At 36.0% G+C, this 18,241-nt stretch overlaps 1 protein-coding gene across 1 annotated transcript; it reads right to left on the minus strand.

Moving 5' to 3' along the window:
• Positions 1-2,488: 2,488 nt before the first annotated feature.
• tspan5b (tetraspanin 5b) lies at positions 2,489-17,937 on the minus strand. The gene is made up of 9 exons (XM_056449407.1): positions 17,594-17,937; positions 14,424-14,474; positions 14,189-14,335; positions 10,292-10,462; positions 8,520-8,645; positions 8,195-8,242; positions 6,279-6,395; positions 5,329-5,390; positions 2,489-2,833 (listed from the first exon to the last, which is right to left on the minus strand). Exons 1-9 carry the CDS (start codon positions 17,672-17,674, stop codon positions 2,821-2,823), a joined length of 816 nt encoding a protein of 271 aa, XP_056305382.1. The 5' UTR covers positions 17,675-17,937; the 3' UTR covers positions 2,489-2,820.
• Between the last annotated feature and the right edge of the window lie 304 nt (positions 17,938-18,241).

Here is an 18,241-nt window from a genome sequence, read left to right on the forward strand (position 1 = left end):
ATAAACAGGTCTCGATGAATTATATACATTTGTGAGTCATGATGCGATTTAAATACGTGTTAACTCTTCATTTAGCACAATCTGCAGGCGAATAAAACAGAATCTACGCCTGCAGAATTGCAGAAATTGAAGCCGATTTCCACAGAACGCTAGTCATTCACAAAATTCTACACAACCCCCGGAATAATAAATATTCTGCCTAATGTCATCATGTTTTTAGCTATCAACAGAACTACAGTACTCTTAGCACTGACGAATACATTTTCTCATATTTATCCATTCTGCACAATTACATTATTTGTCTTCACAAACAGTGCAGAAAATGTGAGGCGAAAAAAGTGCACTGATTCAGTCGAGTCTACTAATAACCTACAAATACTCAACCTTAGTCTTTTTGCCTACAAACATATGGAAACACTTCAGATGATTCAATAATTGCATCTTCTATCCAATTGAAGTATGATGCATCTGAAAGCAGATTTCTACAAATGTTTGCACTAATTTTAGCTTACAAATGCAATGCTCATTGTATCAAATGTTCATCTGATGCATGTACATAAACAGTTAAAGTGCCCCTATTATGCTTTTTCTATATTACATTTCATGTAGTGTATGATACAGTTCTTAGTGAATATAAAATGATCAATAGTTGCAACATTTTGGGATGCTTGAGCTGTCAAACCCTTTTTTAAATGTCGGTTTCAATGTTCAGATATCTTGTATTCTAGCAGAACAATTAACAACCTTGGTTAAGTATCAAAAGACAATACAATAACACATTGGAAATTTTAATTATATATATTTATACAACAGTTCTGTCTGGTTCTTGAATCTGATTGGCTGATAGACATGCAATATTCTGCAATATCAGAACTCGTACAGCCTCGACAGCAGATCAATAAACTCACTACAGTTTGACAAATATTGCAGCTGTTGGACAACATAATGTACTTGTCAGGTATTTTTAGGTGAGCTATTTAGATTGCAACTATGCAGTTTATTTATAAGGATAGTGCCTATTTTAAATATTTATAATTTTGGAGATTCAGTGAGTCGGCGGCCATCATCCTGTCATACTGAGTAGAGCAAAGACGGTTGATGTTCCGCCACAAGAGGGCGACAGAGACAGCATAATAAGTCCTTATAGAAGAAAAACTGCATTTTCTTAGCATAATTTTTAAACTACAGCTGAACAAATCATTATAAAACAGGTAAGTGACAGTCAATCTCTCTCTTTTATATGTTGTAGTGCTGCATTTATACAATAGTAATATGGTAGTGTTTGCTTTGCTTTGGGTTTTTCGAGGTTAATTATTGTGAAATCCTGATTGCTATAGAGAAATACTGGGAAATCCCTGTAGACTGATGGCATTTCATGTCGTTCAGCCTTATAATTTTTAAATGTGAGCAAAATCCCCTGTTTTGTCCTCATTTTAGACATTACGCAAGAGAATCATTCAAATACTAGCTCTTAAGTGACGTGTTTTTAAGCAACGGTTTCTGCTGTTCTGACGTCAGCGGCAGATGTGAATGAATGGTGGAAGAAAGTAGTTCCTCATACAAAAGGATTTTTTAGACTCTCCGTGTTTGATTTACTTTTAATATACACGATTATGCCGTCAAACTGTTGTATAAACGCAATATCACACTTGTAGCAGTGCGATATGGCTGTATACCATCACTGGTGGGACACTATGGCACTCGGCCACTCACGCCTCCCACCAGTGATAAAATACAGCCATATCGCACTGCTACGAGTGTGATATTGCTCATATATATATATATATATATATATATATATATATATATATATATATATATATATATATATATACACACACATTTTATTGGTTTGTTTCATTTGCTTGAAGAATAAGTTTGTATATCCCCCTATGTTTTAGTTCTGGAGTTTAAACAAAAAGCCAAATAAATATATTTTGAAGTAAATAACACTACACATACATATAAAATGCGGTGAAAAAACTGAAAGTGCAAGATAAATGCTGTTCCAAAATCCCCAGAATGAGTTGTCCATAATTTCAGCATTACTTCCCACTCAAACATCGGTTGGTAATAAATTAGCTTAATGTCAGCCTTTGACCTTCAACCACTGTAGTTGTAGCAAAGGCCTGGAAGCGTTTGGTTAATGTGGCTGACGTGGTGAGAAGATGCTATTTTTTGCACTGCGAAAACAAATCCACTTTGTATGCACTTACAACAAATGAGTTCCAGTTTGAAATGTTTACTGTTCATTGTTTTAGAAGTGCTAAGAAAACCACTGTAGCTAAAAATTCAGATATGGTGACATGTGCTGTAGGCGGTAGAGCAATCACAGACTGGGTCATCTGACCAATAAGAGCAGAGCAGGCATTCGGAGAGGAAGGGTTTAGAGAGACCGCACCATTAAATCAATAGTAATATATAAACTTTAGGAAAAGAGGTACTGCTGCAATGTAGAGTCTATTGAAAATGTACGAATGTAAACATATTTGAAGTTAGCAACCTTTAATGATGGCATAATAGGGGCACTTAAAGAACAGACATAATGCAAGTGGTCATTTTTTTGTTATCAGAACGGATATGAGTTGTATGTAGACTCGGTATGCTAACACTGGTTGGATTTAGTTTGTGTGAACAAGGATCAAAAACACATCTACCAGCGGACACCATTATCATGGAAACGTGAAGATGTTGCCGTACGCTGTAATAAAGGCGGTGTACGTGAATAGAATCTCTCTGGTTGCTAGGATACTGTGATGACAATGTGCCAACCCTGTTGCTGAGTGACAGAGAGATGGAGGCTCTGGCTGTAGAACGGCTTCAGGTGAACAAACTGGAGGATTAGAGGAAAAAAGAGAGAGAAATAGCAATGTTAGCAAGATGAGACAATCTCTACCTGCACATTAGCATCAAACTGACAGAATAAGAAGATCAGATTTCTCTCAGTGCAGACCGAGACTGCATTGAGCTGAACATATTTTTGCTGTCAATCTACATGGATGGGTTTTAATAAATGGGCTACGTTTATTCAAACTGCAGGATCATGTGGCCCAAATCTGATTCGACTCAGTTGTTTTGGTCATGATAAACAGCATGGAATCTGATCTTTATAAAATGCATCTCTATTCTGTCCTTAATCGAATCTAAGGTAGTTTCTGACAGTAGGTGGCGCTGTATGCTAGTTTTTAATTGAATAAGTACGCCCACAGGGAAGAGCGCTTTGTGCAATCGGCCATGTCATGCAAGTTGGCTTTTTTTTGTCACAAGATAAATGTAAACGCTGCTTCCTATGAACACTCACACTCTTGTCATTCATGTAAACCTTTCCTAAATGTATTAATTATTATTTTAGGTTCAGGTGGTATTTATATGGAAGTTAATGCAAGCAGAGTGTGGCTGTTTGTAAAGCATATAGTGCCATTCTATTGTTAAAACTAATCTAGAGCGCCATCTGCTGTTAAGAAACTAGTCTAGAGTGCCTAGTGGGTTTAAAACTAGTCTGGAGTGCCATCTGCTGTTAAAAAAACTAGTCTAGAGTGCCTAGTGGGTTTCAAACAAGCCTGGATGTCTCAATTAGTTAGATCATGCATGTTTAATTAGGGTTGGAACTAAACTGTGCAGAGCTTAGGCCCTCCAGGAACTGGCTTTGACACCTGTGGTCTGGAGCAACATCTGCGGTTAAAAACTTGTCTGGCGTGCAATCTGCTGTTAAAAATCTAGGCTGCGTCCAAAGTCGCATACTTCTATATTATATAGTACATTAAAAATAGCATGCGAGCCAAGTGGTATGTCCGAATTCGTAGCATTCGGAAAAACAATATGCAAGAAGTAGCGGATGACCTACTACTTACAGCAAGAATCTAAAGTACGCATCATCGAGCAACCTAGAGCGCCATCTGCTGTTTAAAAACTTGTCTGGAGCGCCATCTGCTGTTAAAAACTAGTCTGGAGCCCAATCTGCTGTTAAAAACTAATCTAGAGCGCCATCTAATGTTTACAACTACTCTAAAGCGCCATCTGCTGTTTAAAACTACTCTAGAGCACCATCTGCTGTTATAAGTTTGTCTGGAGCCCGATCTGCGGTTATAAACTAGTCTGAAGCCCAATCTGCTGTTAAAAACTAATCTAGAGCGCCATCAAATGTTTACAACTACTCTAGAGCGCCATCTACTGTTTAAAACTACTCTAGAGCACTATCTGCTGTTATGTTTGTCTGGAGCCCGATCTGCGGTTATAAATTAGTCTAGAACGTCATCTGCTGTTAAAAACTAGTCTGGAGCCTGATCTGCTGTTAATAACTAGTCTAGAGTGTCATCTGCTGTTAAAAACTAGTCTTGAGCCTGACCTGCTGTTAAAAACTAGTCTCGAATGCCATCTGCTGTTGAAACTAGTCTGGAGCCTGATCAGCTGTTAAAACTAGTCTAGAGTGCCATCTGCGGTTAAAAACTAGTCAAGAGCATCATCTGCTGTTAAAAACTAGTCTGGAGCCAGATCTGGTGTTACAACTTAGTCTAAAGCGCCATCTGCTGTTTAAAACTACTCTAGAGCGTCATCTGCTGTCGCTATCTGCTGTTGAAAACTACTCTAGACCACCATCTGCTGTTAAAAACTAGTCTGGAGCCTGATCTGCTGTTAAAAAATTGTCTCGAGTGCCATCTGCTGTTTAAAATTACTTTAGAGCGTCATCTGCTGTTGAAAACTAGTCTGGAGCCTGATCAGCTGTTAAAACTAGTCTAGAACGCCATCTGCTGTTAAAAACTAATCTGGAGCCTGATCTGCCGTTAAAAATTTGTCTCGAGCGCTATCTGCTGTTTAAAATTACTTTAGAGCGTCATCTGCAGTTTAAAACTAGTCTGGAGCCCGATCTGCTGTTACAAACTAGTCTAGAGCGCCCTCTGCTGTTTAAAACTACTCTAGACCACCATATGCTGTTTAAAACTACTCTAGACCACCATCTGCTGTTAAAAACTAGTCTTGAGCGCCATCTCCTGTTTTAAACTACTCTAGAGCGCCATCTGCTGTTAAAAACTAGTCTGGAGAGCCATCTGCTGTTAAAAACTAGTCTGGAGAGCCATCTGCTGTTTATAACTACTCTAGAGCACCATTTGCTGCTAAAAGCTAAGCTCAGAATCAATTCAAGATCTTAGAATCAACGGAGAATCGCTTTTGTTTTTTTGCCACAGCTCTAGTAAACAGACTCCTAAAAGAGCGGTTATATAACTATATTCGTCAGTTAATTACCAGTTTTTGATCATTCCTTTTCTTTTTCAGTGTTTCCCAGCCTTGCATTATAATTTGATCGAGACTTCTATCAATGATGTTTCTTACCAGCTCTCCCTGACCGCTTCAATGTCACTCAGTAGATTCTGTGCCAGACAGATCCCGAAAATCTAGAAGCAGAGGATGAGTTAATGCCTGCAGGGCAACACTATGCATTACACAGCAAAGCACTTTATTAGGTAGCTTTATTAAATCAAATGCCTTTCAAACGTGTTCAAATGTCCAAAGAGAATACAGCTGTCTGTAAATCAATAAAATAACCACGCTTGGCAGATCATGTTCAGGCTGTAAATTCGAAGGACAGTTGCTGAAATGAAAGAGCACTTACAAGAAGCTGGAGATAAATTACATGGCGTTGCATGAACTACAATATTTGCATAAGTTGATATGTGGTATCAAATCCAAGGATGCATTTTTAAAATCAAAACTATAAATATGGCAGTATTGGGACACATTTTGACACAATTCATAAATTGTATTGATCTCTTGTTGAAATTTTAGCACAATTTCTTCAGTGTCACATGATCCTTTAGAAATAATTTTCATATGCTGATCAAAGATAACTTCTTAATATCATAATATTAAGAATAATAACAATATTATTAAACATAATAACAATTATGTCAATAATAAATCAATTGTTATTATATTGTATCATGCCATATTGTTTTTACTAAACAGAAAGTCAAATATAGAATAATAAATATAATAATAATAATGAAAAATATTTGTACTTATTCATTCAATCATTTTCATTCGGCCTAGTCCCGTTATTACTCCGGGGTTGCAACTACCTACTGCGCCACTGCGTCGCTATTTTTAATTATATAAAATGTAATTATATCTTCATACTCTTGCAAGGCGTTACGTTCAAGGTGGGTGAATTCTGCAAATGATTATTCTGTGAACGTCATGAAAATGACCTATTCACTTTATAAATGACTGCTGTTTCCAGTGTAAATGCGCATGTATTTCTGTGACTGTCACTCTTTATTCACCTGCAGAAGTGCAATTCCTATGAAGATTCCGGCAACTACGGTTAGATTCTCCTGTAGCCATTTCTCGAACTGCGGCACACAGCCTTTCGTGTGTATAAACGTCTTGTGTTCGATGTCCTTCACACATGAAAAAATACACATTAGCCAAAGATCATTTAAATACATGCAAAATAATTTTGTAAAACTTTCTATGAACCATGCATTGATTAAAAAAAAGGTGTTCTTTTGTAATGAATAATTGACAACAGCTGACTACATTTACATGGACATCAGTTAACTAATTATTTGCCTTAATCTGAATAAGACAATAATATGATTAAGGTGTTTACATTAGGTGCTTTTTGAATGTTCCTGTCATGATCCCATTTTATATGTTATAGCACATAATACCATTAACGTCATTGCGTCACCACACCATCCACATTTCCTCCGGAAGTTCATGTAATTTGGAGTGTTTTATTCTTAATTTGTCAACTTTAACAGCAGTTTGGTACTTTCACTGTCATTCAGTAACATTTCATGCATGCCCCCCGTGACAAACGAGATATTGGATGCGAGGAACTGCTGGAAGGGTGTTGTTTTAATGCTGCTACGCACAGCGTACAGGGGGAAAAAACCTCTGCATTTGCATAGATGCAAAGACTCGGTAAGTGCCATGTGTGTATAGACAATCCTGTCACAAAATGTGGCGAAAATCCTACAAGACGATAATAGTTTGATTAAGGTGTTTACATGTTTACATTCGGAGGGCAGCATTTACAGCGGATCTTTCAGTCCATAATATTGCGGTGATATTAATATACTGTAAACTTATTAACTACAACAGTTTGACTAAGGTATGCCTTTAACAACTGAAAGAATACTGCTGACGATAGTAACTTTGCCATCTGAATAAACAAACAACGAACACTGATCACACACTTACAAAATCTGTAGAGTCAGGACAATCAACATGAACTGGAACCGCGTCTTTTTTTAAACGTAGTGGCAAATCCAGATTTCACCATTTTCAGATGCGAAAAGCTCTTGAGTAAAAAATGTTCCTTACAAACATATTTTTGTCGCATGTTAGCAGACCACTGTAATCCACACATGTCCAAAATGGAAACAAAACCTTCATTGCGGCACATTTATAAACAACACTGACGACCCATGTCTCTAAACACAATTCTTTTTCTTTTACTTGTTTTAATTACGCTTGGCAACTCAACATGGCGTCTCTCTTCGAAGTCTTCGAAGCTATACCATGCATATTAATGAAGTTGCACCACATTCATAATAGAGCGCACTGATTGGCTGTCTGGAAAGACTTGGAAGTCTTTCTCATGAATTACTGCTGAAAACCAAGACGTCACGTTGTACTCGCCGGTACAAACATCCAGTCTCCACGCTGGAATTTCCACAATGATCTCATCGCTGTGACGAAGCTTCAAATTTTATTTTCAAACTGGAAGACCGAATTTGCTCGAAATAACGCAAAAACAACCAATTTTCACTTTTTGGGGAAAACAATGTGTCCTAGTAGTGTTTTAAGCAATGTGGGACACATATATGACTGTCAACATCTCAAAAAATGTGTTTTGAGACCCTTTAACTTACACTCACTGCATTTTAACAGCAAGAAGCTACGATGCAGAATATTGAGCTGAAGCTTGACTACAAAATTAAATTGCAAATCAAAAATCGCAGTAAAAATCACAGTTAGACATTTTCCCCAAATCGCACAGCCCTAGTGCATATGAACTGAATCCATATTTGTGTATATTTTTGTATTATTTTGGATCTTGACTGTCTTAATTGAATAAAATAGAAAACAGTGGCCAGTTTGTTGTGTTAAAAGTATGAATAAAGGATGAGTGGCGTTGTGGTGAATATTATTAATTTGTTTATTATTCGTTTGACAAAAGCATACTTACACCCTTCCCTCGTATGTCATATCCACACTGTGTGTTGATCACATCCTCCTATGAGAAGAAAAAAGAAAGTCGTAGTTAATCTTTCTGAAGACGTCAACCTTCAACGTAACATTCCACATTAAATCTGAGCACTTTAATATACTGAGTGAGCGCTGTTGTTTTGTTTATGACTCTGCTCTGTCTGCAACGGATCTACATCACTTCCTGTTTATGTTCCCAGGTCTTCTGAAAGGGGACAATGACACATTCTAGGTGGTGAGATGACTAGAGGATGTGTTTGTGTGTCCTGCATGCGAGTTAATGGTGTTTTTATGTGTTTACTCACAGCAGGGTCCTTGGTGCAGCAGGAAAAGGGAACCCCGCACTTCTCCCTGCTCAGATTAGTGTCAGTACAATTAAAGTAAATGTTCAGATTCCAGTCTTCAGGTCCAAAAGCTCCGCAACACTCCCACTGCAGGAACAAACGTGTGTTGAATATACACATGTGGATCAACCAATAGCTGAAAGCAATTACATATTTAAGCAGACTGAATCTCGCTTGCTTACAGTAATGTCACAGTAGCTAATAGCTTTAATTATTTGTTACCCTAATGATTTATGTTTGCCAATTGTAAATTAATAGGTCATGTCAGCTCAGGTTCTTATTATAATAACAGCTTAGTTTATTTAATTATAATAATGTATTAAACATTGAAAAGGACAGCTTAAAACAGGGGTGTCAAACTCATTTTAGCTCAGGGGCCACATGGAGGAAAATCTATTCTCAAATGGGCCTGACTGGTAAAATCATGGTATATGGTATAATTTAAAAACAACAACTTCAGATTGTTTTCTTTGTTTTAATACGATCAACATAAAACATAAAGCTGGAACCTAAGGACAACACAATCTCATGGCAATTCGTAACTTTTAGATGTAGTGGCTAATTCATAGAAAATTCATATGATTGTACAATTTAGTATGATCCATTATCCACCAATGACAGTTAGGTTGAGGGATGTGGTTGGGTGCCACGCCTCCTTTTTTATATCATATGTTTTTGTACGACTGAACTTGTACAAATTAGCATTAAACCGACAAAACGGAAAATAGTTACGTTTCCTTGTGAGAACACCTCAGTGGTATGGCAGGGCATAGATGTGGTCTTTCTGATAAGGATGTCAAACTGACACTGATTCAGGCTTTTGGATCGGATGAAAATAACAGTTTGCAATTGTGCCATCCAGTGGACACAATTGGAACTGCAGCTCATTTTTATACTTGCAGAATCATCTCGCGGCCCGGGTTAAATCTGTTTGCGGCCTAATCCAGCCCTCCGGCAGTACGTTTGACACCCCTGGTTTAAAGACAACTCTCATGAGAATGAAGTCACATGCATTGCTCAGGTGTGAGTTTTTCAAGGACTTCAACAGTGTGTAAAAATCTTGTTGGTTCTGTGGGTCTTGTCTATCCAAAACTGATCTTTATTTTGTATTTTCTATTGGATTCAAGTCATGTGATTGGCTGGACCATTCTACAGCTTTATTTTCTTTCTCTGAAAGCATTTGAGAGTTTCCTTGGCTGTGTTTTGGATCATTGTCTTGCTGAAATGTTGACTCTGATTTCATCTTCATCATCCTGGTAATGCAGATATTGGACTGAAACAAGAATGCTGAAGAACTACTAGGAGATTTCAGCTGCTGTCTGGGCTTTCACTGCCTTTCTCGAGCTCCCTTTCTTCATGTGTTCAATACTTTTTACCTGCACCATTTCATTTTATTACACATAACTTAATTCGTAAACTGATTAGATTTGTTTGATATATATCTCTTTGGTTGTTACCAACATCTGGTGTAAATTTCAAGTCAACAGCCGATTTAGAAATGTGTTTTCTGAGAAAAATGGTGATGTGGTCAATACTTGTTTCCCCCACTGTACATAAATTATTTACACATTAAATGTGTAAAATTATATTAATACATTTAACATACATAATATTACATTACATACTTTGTAATAACAATGATTAAAGTAATAGTAATAATAATACAACTTTGGGATTCCACTTCACCTTAAAGAAAACCTGTTTTGTGGTTTGAGATTTATGTGCGTTCTTACATAATCTTGTGTGAAATCGATGAGATTCTGTAGGTCAATGTCGTCTCTGTATGCTCTGATGTTGTTGTTGATGAAGAACTTGAGCTGGTCTTTAATCCAGTCCTTAAAGACAAATGCCAAGACTCCCGCCGTCAACTCCAGGAAAAAAATGATTCCCAGAAAAACGGAAAACTGTGAAAGAGGACAGCAGAGTTCAGGTTACACAACTAATGATGGATAACATCATTGTGCCCTGAGGATATCCAGCGAATCAAGAATGTGTTGAATCCCCACAACAGTTTAAACTAATGTTCTCTGGCTGGGGTTTTATCCCTGCCAAAATCCCTCGGCGCATTTACAGAGAAATTTACATTTTTTAGACATGACGTAGTTCCTGTCTCAGAACAGTCACATATTTTCACAACGTTTATCTCCATTCGCACACAAAATGTCTTATATGAAGCGTAGTGAGTGATGATTTGTCACTGTGACCACAATGAATACTTCCAGGGTGACATCACAGCTGTTTCCAGATGTTTTAAGAAGCCTCTGTTACCCTATAGAGGAAGTGGGCCTCTTGTAAGGCTCTTTCGCAACACCGTTCTTGACATTCCCACAAAGCAGCAAACACAAACCACCAGAATCTGCGTGAGAGGAAGTTCACACACTTTAAAAGCCAGTCAATCCCACCTCTCAACGTAGATACTCATATCCAGCCATTCAAAAGCACACCTGCAGTCTCTGTTCACATTTGTCTGGACACTATTTAGATTAGCGTACCATTTACAGAGAAAGAAGAATTGTATTGGTATTATTTCAGGTTAGGAATCAAGGGCCAGATTTTAAAAAACAGGTAACGTTAGTACGAGATTGCGATCCCATTAAAGTATTACATACACTGCATTTTTTGGGGTAAATATGCTAATTTTACAACTCCCCTAGAGTTAAACAGTCGAGTTTTACCATTTTTAAACCTTTCAGTCAATCACTGGGAATGGCTGAATCAATTTTAGCTTAGCTTAGCAAAAATGATTGAATCGGATTAGACCATTAGTATCTCACTCAAAAATTTCAAAAAAAGAGTCTAGATCATTTTCATATTTGAAGCCTGACTCTTCTGTAGTTACATCATGTACTAAGGCAGAGAAAAATGTAAAATTTGCTAATTTCTAGGCCTGTACGGCTAGGAACTATACTTTTATTCCAGTGCAATAATCAAGGAATTTGGCTGCTGTACATGAGTTTTCATTTTCTTAGTCTTAGTAAACAGATTGTTATCAAACAAACCAAACTACTCAAACTTGGCAACATTTTGAAACTGCATTTATTGCTGTTATTATTAAATGGAATGCATATTAAATTGAGACTACACTTGACCTTAAAAGAAAACCCTTTTTATGGTTTGATTTTTATGTGCGTTATTCTTCTTCTTATTATTATTATTCAAAAGCACACCTGCAGTCTCTGTTCACAATTGTATGGACACTTTTTAGATTAGTGTACCATTTACAGAGATTACAAGAAAGAATTTTTTGGTATTATTTCTCAAACATTCAGGTTAGGAATCAAGGGCCAGATTTTAAAAAACAGGGCACGAGATTGCGATTCAATGAAAGTTAAATGCACTTCACTTTTTGGGGTAAACAGGACTTAATCCATTAACTCGATCTCCGGGAATGGCGGAAGCAATTTTAGCTTAGCTTAGCATAAATCATTGAATCGGATTAGACCATTAGCATGTCACTCAAAAATTTTAAAAAGAAAGAGTTTAGATAATTTTCCTATGTAAAGCTTGACTCCTCTGTTGTCACATCATGTACCAAGGCTGCAAAGAAAATGTTTAATTTGCTCATTTCTAGGCCTGTAAGCCTAGGAACTATACTCTCATTCCAGCGTAATAATCAAGGAACTTGGCTGCTGTAAATGAGTGTATTTCCTGGTCATATCAACCTAGAAAACTTTTGTCAAATAAACCAAACTACTCAAACTTGGCAACATTTTGAAAGTGTGCATTTATTATTATCATTATTATTAAATGGAATGCATACTAAATTGAGACTACACTTCACGTTAAAGAAAATGTTACATTAGTGTACCATTTACAGAGATTACAAGGAAAAATTGTATTGATATTATTTCTCAAACATTCAGGTTAGGAATCAAGAGCCTGATAATTAAAAACAACAGGGCACATTAGTACGAGATTGCGATCCCATTAAAGTGTTAAATACACTCCATTTTGGGGTGTAAATATGCTCATTTTACAACCCACCTAAAGTTAAACAGTAAAGTTTTACCATTTTTAAACCATTCAGTTGATCTCTGGGAATGGCTAGGCCATTTCTAGGCCTGTACGCCTAGGAACTATACTCTCATTCGGTATTATAATCAAGGAATTTGGCTGCTGAACATGAGAGTATAGTTCCTGGTCATATAAACCTAGAAAACTTTTCAGTTTTTGTTAGATTTTAGATTAATGTACCATTTACAGAAATTACAAGAAAGAATTGTATTGGTATTATTTACATTCAGGTTAGGAATCAAAAGCCAGATTTAAAAAAAACAGGGCACATTAGTATGAGATTGCAATCCAATTAAAATGTTAAATACTCTCCATTTTTGGGGTAAATAGGACTTAATTCATTCAGTCAATCTGCGGGTCTGGCGTTAAATGCACTTCACTTTTTGGGCTAAATACGCTCGTTTTACAACTCACCTACAGTTAAACAGCTGAGTTTTACCATTTTTTAATCCATTCAGTCGATCTCTGGGAATGGCGGGAGAAATTTTAGCTTAGCTTAGCATAAATGATTGAATCGGATTAGACCATTAGCATCTCACTCAAAAACATATTTTAAAAAAGTAAAAAAATATATATATTTTTAAAAAAAAAATCCTATTTAAAGCTTGACTTATCTGTAGTTGCATTGTGTACTAAGATCAACAGAAATTGAAAAGTTGCTATTTTCCAAGAAATTATATGCCTAGGAACTATTCCAGCGTAATTATTAAGGAATTTTGCTTCCGTACTTAGAGTATAATTCCTCGCCATAGCAACCTTTCATTTTCAGTTAGTCTTTGTACACGATGTAACTGCAGAAGAGACAAGCTTTAAATAGGAAAATGATCTAAACTCGTTTTTGATTTTTTTGAGTGAGACGCTAATGGTCTAATCAGATTCAATGATTTATGCTAAGCTAAGCTAAAAGGGCTCCAGCAAGGCACATAGTTTGGCTGATCGAATTTAAAAAAATGGTAAAACCCAACAGTTTAACATTGGGGGAGTTGTAAAAAGGGCCTATTTCCAAAAAGTGCAGTGTTTCTTTAATGAGAGAGGATTTTACTGACAATGTGCAAATAAAGGAACACTGATCCAGCAGCTCATTTCCATAATGTCCAATGCATTCTGCCAGGAGCAGTGCAAATTAAAACTAATGTGGCTTAGTATTCGATATGCTCGGATAACATCTTCTTTAGGTATTCCTAATGAATTAACATTGTAGTGGAGAAAACAGTTTTCTTTCTACCATGCCATAAATAGTTATGCTGTCCATTTTTGGCTGAGTCTTGTGACATAGTGTCCTGTTTTTGAACTGTTTAGATGTCTTTGCTTATATTTTTCAGTCAAACCACACTACGGTCTTGTTCACACTGCATTAATAGAGCAATCACAACAGAGTTTGAGTACACTGCAAAACACAGAAGCAGTGTTATGTATAGAATATTTCTCGTGCACAGCAGTTAAGACAAAAATAACTAGATATGCGCCAAGTGTCATGACAAGTTCAAGGCATTCATGCCAAACCACAGCTAGTAAGCACAATAAGCAGCCCTAAAACTGCACACTCATGCTTTTCATAATATAAAAGCACAACATAATATATTAGAAAACCCATTGATTTAAAAAAAAAGACATACAAACTTAAGGAGAAAGGAGTTTTCTCTCAGAGCACCAATGCACCCTGCAAAGCCGAGGACGAACATCACTCCACCGACCACAAGAAACAGCCACACCGGGTCAAAGCCGCCCAGATCTGTGATGGAGGATATGTTGGAGAGAACTCCCTGATGGAAATGACAACAGAAGAGATTAATAACTTAGCTTTACTTTGATGAAATGAAGGTTTCACTCATGAAGACGGTCTTCACTAACCTTCTCACTCCAGGCCCACAGAGCCACAGACAGGAACGCCACCCCGAGCAGCTAAAGGGTGTATAATTGTTTGACAGATAAAGACCAAATCAGCAATATTTAAAAATAACATTACAATTAACATTCATATATTGATTTAAAATTTCGTTAGACTGATTTTTAAATATATATATATATATATATATATATATATATATATATATATATATATATATATATATATATATATATATATATATATATATAAATAATTCTTTTTATGTTGGCCTCTAATACAGACAAGGCAAAAACCACCTGTCACATCCCAGCAAACAATTTTGTGTTTAATAGAAGTCTAATAGACATCTAAACAGCTTGGCTAAAACAAGGCTAAACTTGGGCTGTCAGTCAAAATCTATTAGACATCTAAGAATAGCCCAAAACTAGACTAGTAGTAAAATAGACAGACTTTAAATGTGTAGTCATTCATTTGTGTTTATTTGATGACTAGTCTAGTTTTGGCCTATTCTAAGAAGTCTATTAGATTTTCACTGACAGCCCAAATTTAGCCTTGTTCAAGCCAAGACGACTATGTTTAGACGTCTATTAGACATCTTTTTAAAACAAAAAATGCTTGCTGGGATGGGTTGCGTCTCAAAACCTAGTTAGCTGCCTGACTAGACAACATGGTTGAAATAGCTGATAGTACTTTTGACCATCAGGCTCATGTTAGAAATATTTAAACTGTATTTTTAGCAGCATGTGTGTATTTGCGATGTTTTAATAGCATTTCTGATTAGATTGCCATTATAAACTCGTCTATTACGTTAACAGTACAAAATCTGGGCAATGTAGGCTTTTTTTGTGGCTTAACATAGCCCAACAGAGCAACATATGTGTATTTGGGAGGTTTTAATAAGATTTCTGGTTAAATAATAGCATTTGAACATTTCTGGATTTGAAATTATTCAAAGATGAGGGGCATAAGATTTAAAGAACTTAAATGTAGTACGTACAATGGTACCTGGTATTTGACACATTCGACGGTGCTGTCTAGGTAGACAGCTCAGAATGTTTTCAGGCACAGCCAGTGTGTGTCAGACACCCAGAGGTTGGTTTAATGCAAATCTCAAGCCATAAAATGTAAGATTACACACACACATTTGGAAGGTTTTAATGGCATTTCTAAATCTGGGCAATGCAGGCTATTTTTTAAACATTTAAAAAAAATTTTGTGGCTTAACATAACCCTAGAGAGCAATATATGTGAGGTTTTAATAGCATTTCTGATTAGATTAAAAGCATTTGAACAGTTTTGGATCTAAAATTATTCAAAGATTAAGGACATAAGAGAAGTAAATGTTCAAAAAACATTTATAAACTTTATAAACTCGTCTGTAACGTTTAAGAGCGATTCCATGGAAATGTCAACCATGCCATAAAAAAGTTTTCACCAAAATAGCGAAACCCTTTCTAGGTTTTTTTTATGTACAGTAGGCTTGTATTTTACAGTTCTGTAAAAATACTTAAAAATATTTCTGTCAATGTTTTCAATCTGTTATATTTGATTTACCAAAGTCACAAAAGTGAATTTCACATCTGTCACATCCATAACGAAGAAATGCATACCTGTCAACATTAAAATGTGAAAATAAGGGATATGCCCACCATAATAAGAGATACCTCCACCACCACCACCCTAAAATATCCCCAAAATACTAAATATAATACTAAACAGTCTGTAATATGTTTTGTTATTATTTACAAAAGAAAAAAATAAATAGTAATTATTAGCAGGTAAAGTAATCAAATCTTATTAACATTTTCTTTACTGTATAAATTACACATTCTGATTAAAGAGCAACAAATGAATCACATTTATTCAGATTTTTTTGTTTGATTACAATAAATAACAGAGGGGTCACTTTAAAAATGCCCACATCTAATGTTGTAATGAAAGCTTTACTAACTTTTTATGCTCATTTAGGACAAAATCAATTGTGTTTGAAAAAAAAACCCACCAAGATCGACACTTTTAGATGTTGTTATTATTATTAATTATGTGTATTTGTCTGTTTAAACATGCACCCAAAACCCTGACTTTCACTCCGCTTCAAATCACGTGTACAGATTCCGCTTGGGAAAGAGCGTCTATTTATCACTATGGAGCGCGTCAGCTGACAGTCACGCACCGCTATATGACTGTTTTGAGGATTGCATAGAAGGGGCGACAGCACCTGTAATAAAAAGGAAGGGAATCCTGCCGTTTTTATTTTTTTTTTTCAAAGTGTTTTCATGCCTAAATAAAATGAAAGCACAGTACAGACTTAATGTTTATCGCCACCCTTCAGAGAAAGACTGAAAATACCTTTACAGGATGATAGCGGGACAGAACTGTAAAATATGTGAGAATGCCGGGAAGGTTGACAGGTATGCAAATGTCACATCCGTAACAAAGATTTTTCCTCATAAATGCAAAAAATGTCAAATAAAATAAAACCGATCATGTTTGTACTATAGAGAGCCAACTCTTATCTTTTTTATTACCTTTATTTCTTTTGGGTTGTGCAGTTTAATTCACAGAACTTCTACAAAGTATGTTGTATACTGTAAACTCGCTGACTTTTTTGGTCACATCTATAACGCATGTCAATTTTCCTCATTTAAAATATAAAAAAAAGTTTACAGATTAATATTCTTCTGATCCCATAACTCTGTGGGTAGTTCTTTTGGAAAATATAAACAGATATTCAATATAATGTTAACAAATACTTTCTCTGTGTATTTATATTTTAAGTTTTTATTGAAAATGTCACATCTATAATGCTAGAATTGCTCTGGAATGTTGCTATTTTTTGTGGCTTAACCCTACAGAGCAACATATGTGTATTTGGGAGGTTTTAACAAAATTTCTGGTTAGATTAAGAGCATTTCTGTAAGATGTGTATTTTAATTGTAGCATAGCATAACCCTACAAAAACAATTTGGACACAATCAAGTAACTTAAATGGAGTTCGTTCAACGGTATCTGGCGTTTAAAACGTTTGACAGTGCTGTCTAGGCAGGCAGCTCAGTATGTTTTGAGGCACAGCCAGTGTGTGTCAAACACCCAGAGGTTGGTTTAATGCAAATCTCAGGCGATAAACCGTAAGATTACACACGTACACAAACACACATTGTCGAAAACTCACCCAAAATATAATATTAAATCCAAATATAAAGTACTTGATGCAACATCCCACTTCGTGCACGTTGAAGTGTTTTCCAGACATACTTGCGTTTGATAAAAAACAGAGAAATTCCTCCCGGTGATTATTAATGATGGAGAAAAAAATCGCCCACCGACTGGAAAACTCGCTCTTTCCTTTCACACCATGTTTATGACATTTCTACAGATTGGCAGGCAACGCCACCGGGGGCTTTGCCTATTTTGCCAAAATTTGTAATTCGCTTATTCGAACAGATCAAATAATTATTGATAATAATAAATACAGCGAATAACGGGACGAGCGCTCCTCACCAAATAAAGATTCGAGTCACTTCCGGTTAAATGAATTATGTCATAACGAAGATTTTCAAAATAAAGGTTCCGCTAAAGTGACAAAGAGCCGCAGTGTTGACAATGACATAACCTATAAAATCAAGAACGATCATAATGATTGTCATGCCTTTCAGTGAAATCAAATACATATATTATGCATACTTTTATTTATCCGTATGATTTCCCATGACGCCAAATTAAGAAGTAAAACTCTTAGTTGTAGCAGTATGGCTTATTAAAAAATATATTTCTCGTAATTACATGGCATTGTAATTATGAGATTATAAGATGATCTTCA

Source organism: Danio aesculapii, chromosome 1, assembly GCF_903798145.1.
Source record: "Danio aesculapii chromosome 1, fDanAes4.1, whole genome shotgun sequence".
Lineage (NCBI taxonomy): Eukaryota > Metazoa > Chordata > Actinopteri > Cypriniformes > Danionidae > Danio > Danio aesculapii.

Coding starts and splice junctions, on each gene's coding strand:
- tspan5b (XM_056449407.1), bottom strand. CDS start 17,674: ATGTCTGGAAAACACTTCAACGTGCACGAAGTGGGATGTTGCATCAAG. Junction 14,475..17,593: donor GATTTAATATTATATTTTGG/GTGAGTTTTCGA, acceptor TACACCCTTTAG/CTGCTCGGGGTGGCGTTCCT. Junction 8,243..8,519: donor GCTGCACCAAGGACCCTGCT/GTGAGTAAACAC, acceptor TTCTTCTCATAG/GAGGATGTGATCAACACACA.